We start from the raw sequence: 16,300 nt of genomic DNA on the forward strand, positions 1-16,300 counted from the left end.
GGTGGGTGTGTGTGTGTGTGTGTGTGTGTGTGTGTGTGTGTGTGTGTTGGTGTGTCTCCTATCACTGCCATGTTACATCTTTTTTTTTTTTTTATTCCCACTCTGTGGTGCCAGGTGGCTTGGAGGTCAAGTCGTACATGACTCTGGAGATGCCTGGGATCTTTCTGATCTCATTGACCATCTTGAGCACCACCTGGGGGAAACAGATGTTGATGTGACACCGGATATGCATTGTAAATAGCCTGCAACAATAACATTCTGGTTAAAACAATGCTGAATAAACCCCAGTAGTAGTTGTCATTGCCAAAGATCAGAGACAATATGCCTATGAGGATTGTTGAATGCTATTTGTATGTGTTGCTGATCCATGCGCGTTATAAAATATTAAACCCAAAACCGCTACAATTTACTCTAACACTTTTGCTAGTAATTTCTGCCCCTGTTTGGAGCCCTGAACCTTGTCGTACCTCCTCCGGGATTTGGTTCCCCGGCGTGGCAGGGATGCCGGTCATGAAGTCGCTGGTGATAAACGTGCGGACCACGACAGACCGTCGGCAAGATGGCTGCTTTTGCAATGGGTCGCGATCAAAGTGCAAGGGCGTCAGGATGATTGGCATCTGGCTGATCTTTCCAGAGTATCCTGACAGGAGAAGGCAAAGCTTCTTCAAAAATTCTTTCAATTTTTTTTTTTTAATATATAATCGAGCAATATGAAATACTTATATCGTGATATACTTTTTAGTCATATCGCCCAGCCCAAAGTTACATTTATATATGACAAAGAATAAAAATTACGTTTGCTTAGCACATACACAATTAAACAATGTCTGAAATAACTGATGCTAAAATAACGACCCGAAATAACAGGCCAACATTTTTTCAGGTTACTTGTTTGCTTGTGTAGCCATGAGAGATTCCCCTTGTGAATGCAAATATGCAGCAAGTCAAGCTATGTGACTCGCCGAAGGCAAACTTGTGCGGCTCCCCACGCATTCTTCAGGTAGGTACTGTACATCCTGTACATGTACTTTCAATAGAATCCTAAAGGGCTGGGTGATTATGGAAATAAAACTCATCCTGGTTATTTTTGATTGATTTGGAAAATGGATGGATATTGCAATCATCAGATTGGGCATCTTTAAATATTCCGTCCCCCACACCCTCTCCCCCACGTTCAAACTTCTATTCAAACCAAAGACACTCACCAGACTCTCTGAGGATAGAATGAGCGACAAAGTCAGCCTGTCTAAGGGTGCCTAGAACGCCTGTGGTCAGGAAAGTCGGAGTGATGTCTATTGGTGGCTCCTTCACGTGAGGCCCAAATACATAGACAACTCTGAAAGGGGGAGGGAGTCATAAAAACCATGGTGGAGGTATGACTGCGCCACTTGTCACAGAATGCAATCAAATAAGAAACTTAGACAGTAGCATTGTGTGTTACCTATTAATGCTATGGCACATGCGAGGGATGAGTCTGGCCAGGAACATCAGAGATTCCCAATGAGGTGATTCTTTGCTTGTGATGCCACACACATAACTGTAAGAGCGGCAATCTCCCTGGATGAGAAAATCTCTTATTTAGTGCGTAAACAGGAATAAATACAACTAAAACGTTCACGGGGGAACACCCCTAGGCATGTGTACACGGAAAAAAGGACGGATCAGTTGAACTTTACAATGTTTGTCTACTGTCTCCACCACAGTTATGAGGTTAAGACTAAAATAAAAACTTGAGTGAGAAAACAGGAAATAAAAAGAAAAACAAGCCCCAAAAAAGTGGCAGCCGAGGGAATGGTTCTTTCAGCAATGCGAAAAGGCACTTTTGAGGGCAGGATAATATGTTTTTGACCACATTTTAATACTTGAGCACAATTTCCACTCCTTTGGATATACAAAATGTGAACCACACCTCTCCAAGTCTTCCAGATGGAAGGAGGGGACCAAATGCATAAACATTAGAGGAACTGTGTGTGTGTGTGTGTGTGTGTGTGTGTGTGTGTGTGTGTGTGTGTGTGTGTGTGAGAGAACTGGTTAGCCACTAAATGATAAACAACAAGAGGCGATGAGCAAACCCAAACTTAACCAAAAAGCACCTGGATGTGACCAAACAAATGACAAACCGATCACCTGGACGCCAACAGTTTTGATGGGCAGCAGGAAGGCATTAAGTGAATGAAGGCTGGTGATCTGCATGAGCTTCTCTTCCTCCTCGTCTGATATGCACGACTTGACTCTCTGCAGCAAGGCATGTGGCTGAAGATGAGAGAGACAGAACATCCCTGAAAACTACCATCTCTTAACAGTTGAGACCCGGGGCATGCCGTGTTTGATTTTTAACATGGCAAATATTTTGTGGTCTTACCATTCTATTGATGTTCGGTTATAGTAGGAAAATCGATTGGACCAAAACACTGACCTTTTTGACGCTAGCAGAAAAGTCTGTGACAATTTTGAGGATGTTGTTGGTTTCGGCAAAGTCTTTACAGATGTACGGCTCCTCTGCACAAATAACTCTGATGGACAGGCCAGGACCTATATGAGGTGAAGAGAATGAGACCGCCATGCAAAGAAACCAGAAAAGCTGACATACAGTATCAGTCAATCACTTTCAGACTTGTTTGTTCATGCAAATCTCTTGTACAGGGTCGAGCGGTTCATGGCTAAGTTCGGCTCATGTAGTGGGGGTGTAACCTGAATTTGTATGCAATTAACTAACCTACGGTAACATAGTAGTTTAGTCATAATTACTGTAAATATTTGTGTGAAAAGCACCGTAGGCCATAAATATGAATCCAATGTGAAAAAAATGGAAGTAATGCGGTTCAAGTGTTTCATTGCATTGCGTTCTTTCAAAACGATGTCTAGGACTGCTCTCCTGTAAGGCCCTGTAAACATATTTGTAAAACCAGTCAAATCAAACGTGGGTGTGTGTGTGTGTGTACTTACCAGGGAAAGGGTATCGCGAGACTATCTCCTCTGGCAGGCCTAATTCTCTCCCGAGCGCTCGAACCTCATCTTTATGGAAATCTTTCAACGGTTCGATAACTTTTCCCTGGAGCATCACAAACCAGTACAATCAGCATTTTAACAAAAACAAACACGCTTAGGTTTGCAGGGTCAACAGAAAGCTCCATTGTAATGACTCTTGCATCACATTCTCCCTCATAAATAACTATCGAGAAACTCAATATATGCATTTTTTTTTTTTTTATGTTTGAATTATCGATACACAATTTCTGCCTCTGAAGTACCTCATCTCTGAGTTTGCGGATGAGCTCGGTGTCATTGTGGTGTGTTTTGATGACCTCTGCCTTGCCACTGGCAAGATGAGACGCGCTTTCAATTAGATCGGGTCTCAGGGTACCCTGAGCTAAGAGAACCTCGTCTGGTTTGAGATCCATCTCTCCGATCACCTCGTTTGCCACCTGCAAAACGATATGATCCGCAAAATGTCATAGAAGGATCAACCAAAGAACAATTTAAAGCAAGAAGTCCAAAACAAAGACGCCATACACATGATTGACAGCATTAAGATGAAAGTGAACGTAAAAGAGATGAACTTGGTGAGGTGAACCGACCTTGACAAACGTATCCCCAATTATTTTCCTTTTCTCTTCGGGGTTGGTGGTCATATTCAAGGTCTTACTGATCCGTTTCCGAGGAGTCCTGTCCTCCTCCGAGATGGGAAGTGTTGTTGTCCCATTGTAGAATGTGTGTGAGGCGTTCACCACTGAATATTTCGGCAGAGTAAAGGTGGAAAACCCAAAAATAGGATTCGATTATACAAAGACCACACAGTATTTGACATATGAGACGAAATAAACATGTTCCATCAGTCAGACCACACCCACCTTTAAGTTTGATGCCTAATTTGGTGAGGGCCTCCTCTACGCTCTGGCTCTCTCTCTTCCTCATGAAGCCATTGTCAATGTGAACCGCAATCACTTGGTCCTGGTTCAGAGCTTTGTTGAGGAGGGCTGTGCACACAGTTGAGTCAACGCCACCACTCAACAGCACCTGCAGCAATCATTGTAGACCAGGTCACTACTGTGAAGAAGTCACTCCGACATCAAACAGTTTATCCTGCACGCACGCACGCATGCACGCGCACACAACGTCAAAAGAAGTGAAGCTGGAAAGACACTTTGCTCCTTCGCCTGTTGTATTTGGACTGAAATTGCAAAATAATAAAGAAATAAAAAGACGAGTTATGACTCAATGTGGCATAACAATCAATCAATGAATTTGATTTTACATTTATGAAGCCGACAGCATCTCTGATGACATACTTGTCTGAATAGTGAGGCTACTCTTTAAATATAACGTTATGAGCCACTCTCATCACCTTCACATTCCGCTGAGATGAAGCCTAGTTTATAAAGGCACTTAGGAAGTCGACAGGCACTTTTCAGACAGAACGGTTTCATTTGAGTGTTTAATTGCCTCGACTGATGCGATCAACACTTCCTCAGTAGTGACCTTGCACATACACACGCCCATGCGTAAATACGCACCTTCGCAGCGACTGGATGGATTTTTCATTTCTCTCTCTCTCTTTTTTTTTTTAACCATTCTGAACAGAAAATTGCACTGCAAAATATGACTTGTTACAATGTTACGCTTACCAACACTTTGGACTTGCCAACTTTTTCTATGATGTCATTGATGCAGGCCTGCTGGCGGTTCTGGACAGTAAAATTACTCGTGCATCCTGCAATCTCAAAGAGGAAGTTGCGAAGCATCTCCATGCCACGCTCTGTCAAGTCAACCTCTGGGTGAAATTGAGTTCCGTAGAGCTTCTTCTGCTCATTGGCAATACCTGGTATACCAAAGAGATGCAGAGGCTGAGCAAAAAAACCCTTATCAAATAACATAAGCACTACAATGTAATATTCACCCCTTTCTTGACTGTAACATTGTCAGTTTGTTATTTGAAACAGGAGCATTTGTGAAAATTTGATCAAATGTAGATGAAGTATGCATTCAACACTCACCAGCAATGATGTTTCCTGATTGGGCCACCACTTTAAAGCCATCAGCCACTTTATCCACACTGTCTCCATGGGTCAGCAGAACCACCTCCTCCTTCTGAAGGCCTCTGGTTAGATAAACACAAACAGCTACAGACTGTCAACTTTTAATGAAAAGTGTCAGTCGAAAGGCATTTTCACACCGTACTTTGCACAACGCACCGAAGATCAACTCATTCATGGTGTATGTGTTGCCGCGGGCGCGACGCCACCAACTACTACCGCTATGACTGTGAGGGAATTCATTTTGTCACGTTAAATTAAAAGGTTAAGAATGCCAAAGTGGCGCTTAAATCTTCCTTCCCCCTCTTGTATTTGGCACTTGAAAGAAAACGTTTGGACACCCACCTCCTGCACTACCCTATCACCAACTGGTTTGTAAAAGATGACAACAAGGAAAAGTGTAAGAAAGATTACCTGAAGAGTGAGCAGGTGTTGTCCACTCCAATACTGAACACCCCATCTTCTCTTACACACTTTTTGTGAACTGTGCCACCAAAAACTTTGTTCATCATCTAGAAATGAAACAGAAGAAAATGTTTTTAAAAATTTCATTTCATGCGACAATAGAATGCAGTATAGAGAAATATACTTGAGAACAGATGCTTTAGACCTACAAGCTCCCTGGAAAAGAGGCCTAACGATGCTTTTACCTCCCTCAGTTAGTCTCAATGTGCCCTTGAAGCAAGATGAAATCACAGCTGGCCCAAGAGAGCTGAACAGCAGCCAGGAAATCATGGTGAAGCGGAAGCTACTCAGATCCTCAAAGTGATAATTCCTTGGATGAATAAATGCCTTCAGACAGTGATTCTCAGTGTGGTAGGCATACAACTAGTGGTATGCAGGTTCCCTCTAGTGGTATGTGAAAGAATCGCCGCCTGAGTACAGTTCAGTTGTATTTAACTTCAAGTTCAATACATTTACATTTAACCTTTAAGAAATTATATCATACATACACACTTTTTCATGTATTTTCTAAATTTAAGCATGGCATTAAAGTTGAAAGTGCTTCATGTTGGTCATGATGGTGATACCTGGAGACCTAAGTACTTTTTAAGTGGTATTTGGTGTATAAAGCTTTACGAACTGTTGTCTTATTGGAAAAGAGGATCACAAATCATGTAATAGCCTTAAAAAAAGACTTGTACAGCATGTACCTGCATTCCATAGCAAATCCCCAGGACAGGCTTTCCTATGGTAAATATAGCAGGGTCAAACCATGGTGCATCCTCTGCATACACAGAAGCAGGGCCCCCTGAAATGATGATTGCCCTAGAAAAAAAAAGAACATTAGTACACAAAAGACTGGCAGAGCAACAGAATTACAGGGGAACCCTAAAAGCAATTTATTGTGGCTTTTTTTAAAATATATATTCCAAAAGATGAACCAGACTCAACAAGGGAGGAAAAACGAGAAGTATACCCACACTGAAGGTTGTGTGAAATAAGCAGACCTGCATTGAAAGGAGTATGATGTGCTATTAAATTAAAAACAGTTGAGAATATTTTATTGTTTTTGTGGTTAACTTATTTTGCTCTGTGGTTTAATTCTATTAAAAAAATGTCTCAAGAATAAAGATTGTAATAAAGGCAAACGTTTGACCACATTAGATTAGAGATTAGTCATAGTCATGATTCTATGGGGAAATTCTCAATCTTGGATGTTCCACTATACAATCAAAAACCCAACACATCACAGTGAATGATACTGTAGATAGAGAGACAGACAGACGCAATCCTTGATGGAAAATTAAGTGAAATGCTTTATCTATTCACCTGTAACCTTGTTCCCTAATAGCAAAGGCCGGTGTCTCTAATGGGAGGATCTCTGAGCGCACACACAGCTCCCGCACACGTCTGTCAATGACCTTGCCATACTGGGCGCCAGCATCCAGGATGGCCACGGCTCCCTCACATGACCCATTCTGCTCCACGATGCCAATCTGCAGCCAAGAGTCACAATCAAAGTCACATTTGTCCATGAAAGACAAGTCTTAATTATTGGTAAGTCACTTCTTGACTCAACTGAGATCCGTTTCTACTTTCCACTCTAACCAGAGTAATTTGACCTGCCGTAGTTAAGCTTGTCCTTATAAATGGCATGTGACTGACCAGGTCTCAATAAATGCACCGAAGCCATTCTGCTTATTAGGAGAATCACATGCAACTCATATGAGTGAGAGGATGTCACGAATTTATGTTGGAACTTTGGGAATATGCATTCATTGAGAGTGGGAATAAATCGTTTGAATTTTTGGTCAAAATAATTCAGTCAAGATGGTAAAGATCTCTCATCACAATGTCTAACTATGTTTTACTGTCACTTTTCTATCATTAAGCTAAAGATACCCATTCACCAAATAAATTCCCTCAAAAATTGCCAAACATAATACTGTATTTAGTATAATTCTTTTTCCTTCGCATGCGGTTTAATCTATCTCAGAACCACTTCCAACTCCGAAAACAGAGTAAAATACAAATGGGCATAATTCCTCACAAATTAAACTATCTGTAAAACGTGTACTGGTCCTAATATTTACTCAAAATGGCGGCCGTGTGTGGGGTAATTAAAAAAAAGCTCGACTCAAATGTCAATACTATGACGATAACTGATGTATTAACGATGTGTCCCGGGGAGGGAACACTTCTAATATGGGTCTCCAGCCGGCAATGTTTGGGAAACACAGATAACAAACGATTAGATGCGAGGAACGATTCGCAGTGTCCATAAAAAATACGCCCGTGTGGCTGTATAAATAACATACTAACCAAAAATTCGATGATGAAAAAATGACATGAGCGATAACAGTAAAGTAACATGAACTCACGTGGTTCATACTACGCTCGGTTCGTTCACATCAGTGAAGTGCCCCTCCAAACAACATCGTCAATAACGTTACGGGGTGGCTCACTTGGACAGGGATACTCAGATTATTATTAATACTAATATTACGGCAATTAAGAAGTATTTACATCTATCAAGTCCGAAAAAGATGTTAGCAAACTGTCAAGACCCGACGCTATTACTGCTCCAAGTTTGTGACGGTGAGTGCTCGAAAGAACTAAATTAGCAAGCCAAACGTTTAATATCACTCCAAACTATCAAAAAAGAGAAGCAATGCCTTTTCATGATCTACCGATGGCAAAAGTACAATTGTATCAATTTAGCTGGTGACGCTGACAAACTGTGCCAGTGTCGAATCCTAGTGGACGGTCAAAATAAACAGGAATGAGCATTTAGCATGTTAGCACGTACTGGAAGAAGCTCAGCTAAGTTAGCGGGGCTATGCTAAACCCACGCGGTGACTTCATATGGTGAGGGTCCAGCGTTACAGCAAACTAAGCGTTATTAGTGGTCAACGTTATCAAAGATCCACGCGTGTTCAACCTCGGTTAATAGACGACCCTCGGCTTTAGCGACAGGTTCACGTAAAGCGGCAACAGGCACCGGGCGCCGTGCACAATCCTGATGTTAACAAACATGTTCTCCCAACTTTCCACGCAAATCAATACAAGGCCGTAAGTAAAAGCGAAAGTGGTGAAACCACAACGCAAGAGCGAGTAATGTCACAGCAACAGCGGCGGCGGCTGCTGCTTTTCCTGCTGCTACCGGCTCCACCGACCTTGCTGTCTCCGTTGCACATAGCCATGGAGGGGACTGTTGTGTGGTGGAATGAGCGCTCCGCTTTCGCCTTGCTGTCCTCGGTGTGTGGGAGGGAGGGAGGGCGAGAGACAGACAAGAGGCACTGAGAGAGAGAGCGAGAGAGAGAGAGAGAGAGAGAGAGAGAGAGAGAGAGAGAGAGAGAGAGAGAGAGAGAGACAGACTCGTTGGTTTGACTGGGGCAAAACACAAATACACTGGCTTCTTGCTGTAAAGTGGAGTGTCAGCATCTCCCCGTCTCTTTTCTACTGAGGATTCATTTAATTGTGGCCAAAATGAACGTGTTTGTGTGCTTCTGTGCTTAAAGTGTTTGAGAATTTATTAGATAACCATGAGTTTATGGCTTATCTATGAGTTGTTCTACTTGTGTGCTGATTCGTCTGATAGTATAATGTCAATAGGTAGAATTTTATGTCATCAGTAGGACTAGTAGCACACAGTTGTCAACTCGTGCATAGTACACAGGCCTGCCTCTGGAGATGGGGCTTGTTGGTGGCTGGGCCTGCACCCATGGGGCCTGGCTGGGCTCAACCTGTAAGGGCAATGAGGATCCCCCTTCCCATAGGGTCACCACTTGTGGGAGGAGCCAAGGGGGTCAGGTGCATTGTAGCTGGCTAGGTGGCGGCCAAAGGCCTTGGTGGTCCGATCCCCGGCCACAGTAACTGGCTCCAGGGTCAGGACAGGGAAGGACCCTGATGTGCGGGGTCAAGAAGTTTCAACTAGATATAAGGTCAAGGTCATCTTTATAATCGGACTCACCTCGAACCACAGCTTTGGTAAAAGTCCTCTTGAAAGGAGTTGGACTCTCCTTCACTCTGGAGTTGCCCATGGAATGGAAAACTGATGGGTGTGCTGTAATTGATATCTCATGTTGTAATGTGAGCGAGTATATTAGAAAGAGCTTTCAGTAGGATGGCGTGCAGTTATAGACCACTTTAAACTACAACCACAATAAACATTGTTTAATCAATATATCTCAGTGTGTCAGGCCAAATAGAGCATAATTATAAGAACAGCATAACTTTTGAGTAAAATGGAATTCAAAGCATAGGATACTTTCGGTATCCATGGTTACCTTGTCTTAAACAACCACACTGTAATTGTAGTAGTCAGTTGTCACATGCTCTCAGTTAAATCAGAAGTCCGGCCGAGTGGAATTGGAATTTCACAGGGAAGATATAAATTCGAGCACATGAGTGACATTCAGTTGTAGAGTCTAACTGAATAACAGTGTTAAAATTGTGTGAACAGTGACAACACAGTTTTTGGGCTGAGGTTGGAGCAGCGGAGGGGCATTTCTGATGGACACTTGTCAAATAAACTACAATACATTCTTATTTATTTATAACACCGAACCACAGAAGTGTGAGGCAGATGTGCGGACCAATACATCAACAATCTGCCCACTCTGATTCCCTGAAATACAATAACGCAAAGTACAATAAATGTTATTAAAAAGATACTGTTTATATTCTAAAAAATAAACGGAAAACAATGAGGGCAACAAAATGGGTTTTATTCTATTTATTTCCCCAAATATTTTCATGTATTTTCAAAAGGGTACATTTTTCATCCTCGACACAACAGAAGGGATATTAACAGTGGGCATGAGAAAACACCCCACTACCCCCAAAAATGTCGCACTGACTAAGTAAAAGGCAAAACTGACAAAGACACATGGATATGGTCAAGCCTGTTCTCATCACATGCTGATCTTCAAATATGCCTGCGACATGTCACATGCCATCTGTGGTGATAAGCAGCATCACATGCATTCAAAGCAACCACAAGGCAGAGCATGCTGCCAGTCATTACCTTCGACTTGAAAAGTGTGATGGCTGTATTGTGTGCTTTGCAAAAAGGCCTTTCGATCGCAGACACGCTTCGCAGAGAACGCTTCTGCGAAGAGATCAACCTGTGGTGATTTTATACTGGACAGAGACAAGACTCTAAGAGTTGTGAAAGAATATGAGCAGTCACAAATTCCCTTGACTCGACTCGCAATTTCTTAGGGTCTACAATCTGTGTCTTTTTTGCAAGGTCGTATTTTTGTTGTTGTGAGGAGAACATAAGTCACACTTTTATGTGGTTCAAAAGTTCAAATGATTAAATTAACATTTTGTTGTTTTTGTATAAATAGCGGCAATCTCACCTTGGGCCCACATTGTATCTATTTCTTCAACTATGCTCCAATTATGTTATTTTCCTGAAAGATTCAATGTCGAGGACATTCCCGGAGGAAAACCCATGCAAGCCAGGGAGGAACCTGTGTGGAGTTTTGTTCTTCCCCTGCCAACATTTGAACATTTGAACACTAGAACTCAGAACTGTTCGGCACGTGTCCTATGAGGGCCCCGCGCGGCCCGATCAAAACCTTCCACCTTTGTCAGTGTGGCAGCAAATATGCGTGTCCGGCAATAGTGAAGTGCCAGACACTCTTGCCAGTCACAGTAGCGTTACTGTCAGCCGAGGAGGATGCAGTAGAGCTGAAGACTGATACGAATGACGTTTTTCATCATGAAGATTTTGAGTCTTGAAGCGGTCAAATTGGTAAACTATGTTAACTGATGATTCATGTTCTTATCTAATGCAGCAAAAGTGTTGCAATGATTCACTAGTTAGAGTAGGAAGAAATACGTTTATTTAAGAGATGTTCAACTGGCTGCCTTGAGGCAACGTTCAAGCTTTAAATGTCCCTTTGCTCTTTCGCCAAACTTTGATGACATCACAACCACCAATCACCAGGCCCGCGCTTAATAAAGGCCCACTCCCATAACAAAGAAACAGAAACAAATGCGAAAGTCAAAAGCAACGTTGAGCTTGATTTACTACAACGGTTACCCAAATGCGCAACACCCTCACGACAGTTTTACAATCGTGATATTGTAATAGGCAGCAACTCGAACGGAAGCAAGAATTCAGTTCGATTTTGACACGTCAGCTGTAGTGACTCGGACACATTTGAACGTTGCACACAAGCATACTTCCTCATGCCTCTGACGTCCGTGTTGTTAAATATTCTCTAATGTGACTTGTCAAACCTCTACGGTAGGCTTTCCAGTGTTTCGTGTGTTGCTGGCTTTGTTTTGTCACATTTCCGACGACCAACAAATTCACTTTTAGCCATTATGTGTAATTTGGTTACTCTTGTGTGCTGTTTTTGTTTTAGTTTATGATTAGCATGCCGCTTATTTCGCCGTCATCACAATCAGGTATGCATGCTGGCATATGATTTACTTTTCTTCTCATGATTGCCCTTCGTATTTGCATCCCTTCAAGAACTGACTTTCATGATTGAAGCGTGTATGGAATTTAAAGTATTACTTGTATTAAGTGTGATTTTTTTTTTTGCTTCTGGGTGACGACACAATTTTTTCGCCAGCATATTTGTTTTTTTATGTGCAAAATTCTCTCTGTTATCCTCGCACAGTTTTAAAAGAAGTCTATTCACACAATATCATTTAAATGAGGAAATGCATACTGCTCTAGTGTTGGCTCACCGCCCATTTCACCAGCCTTATTTGCACCAGAGCTAGACAGAGACACAATTGAGTCATTTAACTTGTTTGCTTTTTTTTTTTTTTTTTTTAAAGTCAAGTCGAGCGATTTATTTATGTATATATTTTTTCAGATTTGCTGAGTGCACTGCACCCTTGGATGCCCCCGTCGCTACCATGGAACACTGTAATCACAATGTAATTACACAAAAGAATGGGCGGCAGAGAAAGAAGGTAGTTGTGGGCCTCCCCCATTCTGAAAGCCCGAAGGACACCGAGAGGACAGAGATGTTCATCTCTGAAATGGTAGTAGATAGGCAACTGGACAGCCCAATTGTAGAGTCAGACTCTGAGGACAGGATACATCTCAGAGTCCACCGGGGTATTCGGACCGAGTTGGGGAACGTATTGCTTCTTCTCTTCCTCTATGTGCTGCAAGGCATTCCCCTTGGACTGGCTGGCAGCATTCCGTTGATCCTACAGAGTAAGAATGTCAGCTACAAGGACCAAGCGGTCTTTAGCTTTGTTTTTTGGCCATTTAGTCTCAAGCTTTTATGGGCCCCGCTGGTGGATGCGCTCTACTGGAACAAGTTTGGTAGAAGGTAAGATGAAACTTTGTGAGCTTTGTTTGTACAATCACTGTAAGCTTTGTTTATACGAGTTGAGCTTCTCCGTTTCTTCTCATGTCTCTATAGAAAATCCTGGCTGGTACCCACGCAGTACTTGTTGGGCCTCTTCATGCTCTACCTTTCTGTAAGAGTTGACTCGCTGCTGCAGAGTGAGGGAGGCCCCAATGTGGTCGCATTGACATCAGTCTTCTTTATGCTTGCCTTTCTAGCAGCCACACAGGTAGGCATCTATAAGTGTCATGATGGTCAGGCATATTCAATACGTATGGTTTAGGTGTATGATAATGCTAGTACCATACTGAAAAACGTACTGAAAGAATAAATCTTTGAGTCATGACAATAAAGTGGGAAATAAAAGGAACAACTAGACGAATAAAGAAAGACACAATAAACTTATAGAAAGGAGAAAAAAACATTTTTTGATTTTGAGAAGCAAAGTGAATAAAAATAGAAGATTAAAAAAAATGGCCAGTCATACTACACAACAATAAAATGTAATTTTAACCAGAAGTCATAACATCTGCAAATAAATAAAAAACATAATTAATGTAATACAATTAAATCATATGAGAAGTTCAGTAGTTCTTTTTTGAAAGACCTTCTACTGCTGTCGTCGTCAGGACATTGCTGTAGATGGCTGGGCACTGACGATGCTATCCAGGGAGAATGTAGGATATGCGTCTACATGCAACTCGGTGGGCCAGACAGCTGGCTATTTCCTGGGTAATGTGCTCTTTTTGGCTCTGGAGTCTGCCGACTTCTGCAACAAATACCTCAGACTAGAGCCCAAGCCGACCGGAATTGTCACCTTGGCAAGTAAGTCGGTTTCCCGCATCCCCGAATGTCGCACCGCTCTAATTTTCGACATCTAACGTTTGTTGTTTGGCTGCAGACTTCTTGTTCTTCTGGGGAGTGGTTTTCCTGGTTTCCACAACGCTGGTGGCCATCTTAAAAAGTGAGAATGAGCGAAGCGAAGGCAGGAGGAAAGATCCAGAGGAGACCCAGGGTGTTTTCCAAACCTACAAGTTGCTGTTTACGATCATCAATATGCCAGCGGTCTTTACCTACTGCGCGCTGCTTCTCACGGCCAAAGTAAGCACTCTTTCAACACACGAATTTGCCTTTGCCAGAGCTCCACTTAGGCTACTCTTTCGTACGCTTGTTTCAGATCGGCTTCTCCGCAGCCGATGCGGTGACTGGGCTGAAGTTGGTGGAGGCCGGCGTTCCGAAGGCACAGTTGGCATTGCTGGCTGTGCCCATGGTGCCTCTGCAGATCCTTCTACCGGTGCTCATCAGTAAATACACAGCGGGGCCCAGACCGTTGGATATCTTCTACAAGGCCTTCCCTTTAAGGTTCTAACCAGCACACACACAAAGCACAGCGGTCCGTGTGTTGCGGCTTTGGTCAAGTGTTATGTTATTGCAGGTTAATCATTGGCCTGGAGTTCGCTCTGCTTGTTGCGTGGACCCCAAGCGTGAGACAAGAAGAAGGCTTCCCTGTTTACTACTATGGCGTTGTGCTGCTTAGCTATGCAGTGCATCAGGTGATCTGTTACTTGTATACTCGTTATCTTTTTTTTTTTTTTTTTTTAAATTTCCATCAGAGCTTGCTATTCCACAGTAGTGGCCCGGTGAGGTAGTAACTGAATCTTCCTGCCCACAGGTAGCTTTGTACAGCATGTACGTCGCCGGCATGGCTTTCAACGCCAAAGTGAGCGACCCATTGATTGGTGGCACTTACATGACACTGCTGAACACAGTCACTAACCTGGGAGGGAACTGGCCCTCCACTCTTGCGCTTTGGTTGGTGGATTCCCTCACCTGGAAGGAGTGTCAGGGCGCTGTTGGGCAAACTTGTGCCTCACCGGAGGCAGTGGGGGTAAGGGCGTGTCTTCTGCCTTCCAGTATTGTAGAACTGTTCTGCACAATAGTGCAAAACTACATATTACTAGTGACGCAAAGCTATTATTGGGGATTGTGATGCTACCGGTACGGTCCAGAAGGCTTCCTGTGCAAGCCTCTTAGTTGAGCGTAGTAGTGCAGCACAGTACTGTCATTTACCAGTAAGGTTTAATTGTGTATTAGTAGACAAAAGTGCCACTCATAGTGAGGGGAAAAAATGAGTTAGTCAGTAATTCTGCTAGTGCATTGAATGTGTTAGAAAGCACTGAGTGTCGCTAGTCCTCTTTTCCAGCTGTGCGTCAAGGAGGGCGGAGCCTGTGTCACAACGCTGGATGGCTACTACGTGGAGTCAGTGGTGTGTGTGCTGATCGGCTTTGCCTGGTGGGTGTGGTTAGGGCAGAAAATGAAGAAGCTGCAGGAGCACAGTCCAGCTGCGTGGAGATGCCGAGTCGTCACTGGTTATGACTGAACCAGTCCATTTGTTTCGTTTTCCCTCTGCAAACAGACATCTGAATGCTGGATACTTTATTTTTTATTTAAAATTTTTTTTTCGCATCAAAGCCTTTTGTTTCTTTGGTGACGGAAACAGCATGACCAAATCAGAGCTGGCTCGTTACAGCATCAAGTAATGACCCACTACCACATGACAAGACTGTTTACATAACCCATCCAGAAACAACGCATCATATACCTGCCTGACCACCCACTGGTTATTCTTTATTAACTGATAGGAAAGGAACAGCTAAATGTTGTTGGTGGATCACATTGTTTCCTTGTGTGCTTTGGAGTAAACTTATGAAAGATATATATACCATACAGGTCAATGGAACGCTTTAAATTGTCCCTAGGTGTGAGTGTGAGCACGAATGGTTCTTTGTCTAAGTGTGCCCTGCGATTGGCTGGCAACCGGTTCAGGGTGTCCCCCGCCTACTGACAGCTGGGATAGGCTCCAGCATGCCCGCGAGCCTTGCGAGGATAAGCGGATTAGAAAATGGATGGTTGAATGGGAGAGGGTTGGATGTTTTTATTGGGGCAGGGTTGTTAGGATGGGGAAATTACACCTGTTTTTATTGGGACGGAGCTGTTGAATATAAAGAGATAATCTGTAAAAATGTGTTGATTTTTCACTGTTCATTGTTTCAAAAACAAAATATATAATTATATGCAAAAAAGTGTTCTGTCACATCAACGTATTTTTTTAATGTAATTTGTAGGTGACGTAAATGCAAATACAGTATATTCCACAGGGCGCGCCTCTTATACTGGACGATACAATTTTTAACATTTTACTGACACGGGTACCCGAATGATACAAACTTAGCGAACGTAGTTCCTTAACATTATTACCACAGCATGTGTCATAGAGTCCATTGACTTTACTCGGTCACTTAAGGGAAGACTTGAAGACGTTTAGGCTGATATTTTGCACCGCTGATGAAGAAAGTGGTGGTAAGCTAGCAAAGTTGTCTCTGAGGCACCGCAGCGTTCGTCTTTCAAAATGCACGCGCTTCGATCTTAGGTCGTTGCATTCTATTAGTTCACCACTAGATAGCACCACATTCTATACATTATACCTTGTAA

General features: G+C 42.8%; 2 protein-coding genes across 5 annotated transcripts in view; one reads left to right on the plus strand and one right to left on the minus strand.

Moving 5' to 3' along the window:
* Nucleotides 1–8,780, minus strand: part of gmps (guanine monophosphate synthase) — a 10,489-nt gene extending 1,709 nt beyond the window's left edge. The window contains exons 1-16 of one of the 2 annotated variants that reach the window (XM_019864975.1): nt 8,654–8,780; nt 6,807–6,973; nt 6,188–6,302; nt 5,448–5,545; nt 4,995–5,098; nt 4,626–4,819; nt 3,852–4,017; nt 3,579–3,730; nt 3,252–3,425; nt 2,947–3,052; nt 2,417–2,532; nt 2,128–2,253; nt 1,442–1,557; nt 1,206–1,336; nt 468–640; nt 58–193 (exon numbers count right to left, since the gene is read on the minus strand). In XM_019864975.1, coding sequence (XP_019720534.1) covers nt 92–193; nt 468–640; nt 1,206–1,336; nt 1,442–1,557; nt 2,128–2,253; nt 2,417–2,532; nt 2,947–3,052; nt 3,252–3,425; nt 3,579–3,730; nt 3,852–4,017; nt 4,626–4,819; nt 4,995–5,098; nt 5,448–5,545; nt 6,188–6,302; nt 6,807–6,973; nt 8,654–8,680 — 2,067 coding nt within the window. In that variant the 5' untranslated portion in view covers nt 8,681–8,780 and the 3' untranslated portion in view covers nt 58–91. Of the gene's footprint in view, nt 1–57; nt 194–467; nt 641–1,205; nt 1,337–1,441; nt 1,558–2,127; nt 2,254–2,416; nt 2,533–2,946; nt 3,053–3,251; nt 3,426–3,578; nt 3,731–3,851; nt 4,018–4,625; nt 4,820–4,994; nt 5,099–5,447; nt 5,546–6,187; nt 6,303–6,806; nt 6,974–7,858; nt 8,572–8,653 lie in introns of those variants that run through there. The other variant, XM_019864977.1, reaches the window with a different exon arrangement.
* A 2,863-nt stretch (nt 8,781–11,643) lies between these two features.
* On the plus strand, nt 11,644–15,579 carry slc33a1 (solute carrier family 33 member 1). Of its 3 annotated transcripts, XM_019865015.1 has the most exons (10): nt 11,648–11,739; nt 11,861–11,903; nt 12,323–12,790; nt 12,884–13,037; nt 13,438–13,633; nt 13,710–13,909; nt 13,986–14,170; nt 14,244–14,361; nt 14,481–14,696; nt 15,012–15,579. In XM_019865015.1, exons 3-10 carry the CDS (start codon nt 12,366–12,368, stop codon nt 15,186–15,188), a joined length of 1,671 nt encoding a protein of 556 aa, XP_019720574.1. In that variant the 5' UTR covers nt 11,648–11,739; nt 11,861–11,903; nt 12,323–12,365; the 3' UTR covers nt 15,189–15,579. The 3 variants fall into 3 exon arrangements, with proteins under 3 accessions (XP_019720575.1, XP_019720574.1, XP_019720576.1); XM_019865016.1 differs by lacking the exon at nt 11,861–11,903 and having other exon boundaries at nt 11,644–11,739; XM_019865017.1 differs by lacking the exons at nt 11,648–11,739; nt 11,861–11,903 and adding an exon at nt 12,111–12,239.
* The last annotated feature ends 721 nt before the right edge of the window (nt 15,580–16,300 follow it).

Source organism: Hippocampus comes, unplaced genomic scaffold (assembly GCF_001891065.2).
Source record: "Hippocampus comes isolate QL1 unplaced genomic scaffold, H_comes_QL1_v1.1 scaffold276, whole genome shotgun sequence".
NCBI classification, from domain to species: Eukaryota; Metazoa; Chordata; class Actinopteri; order Syngnathiformes; family Syngnathidae; genus Hippocampus; species Hippocampus comes.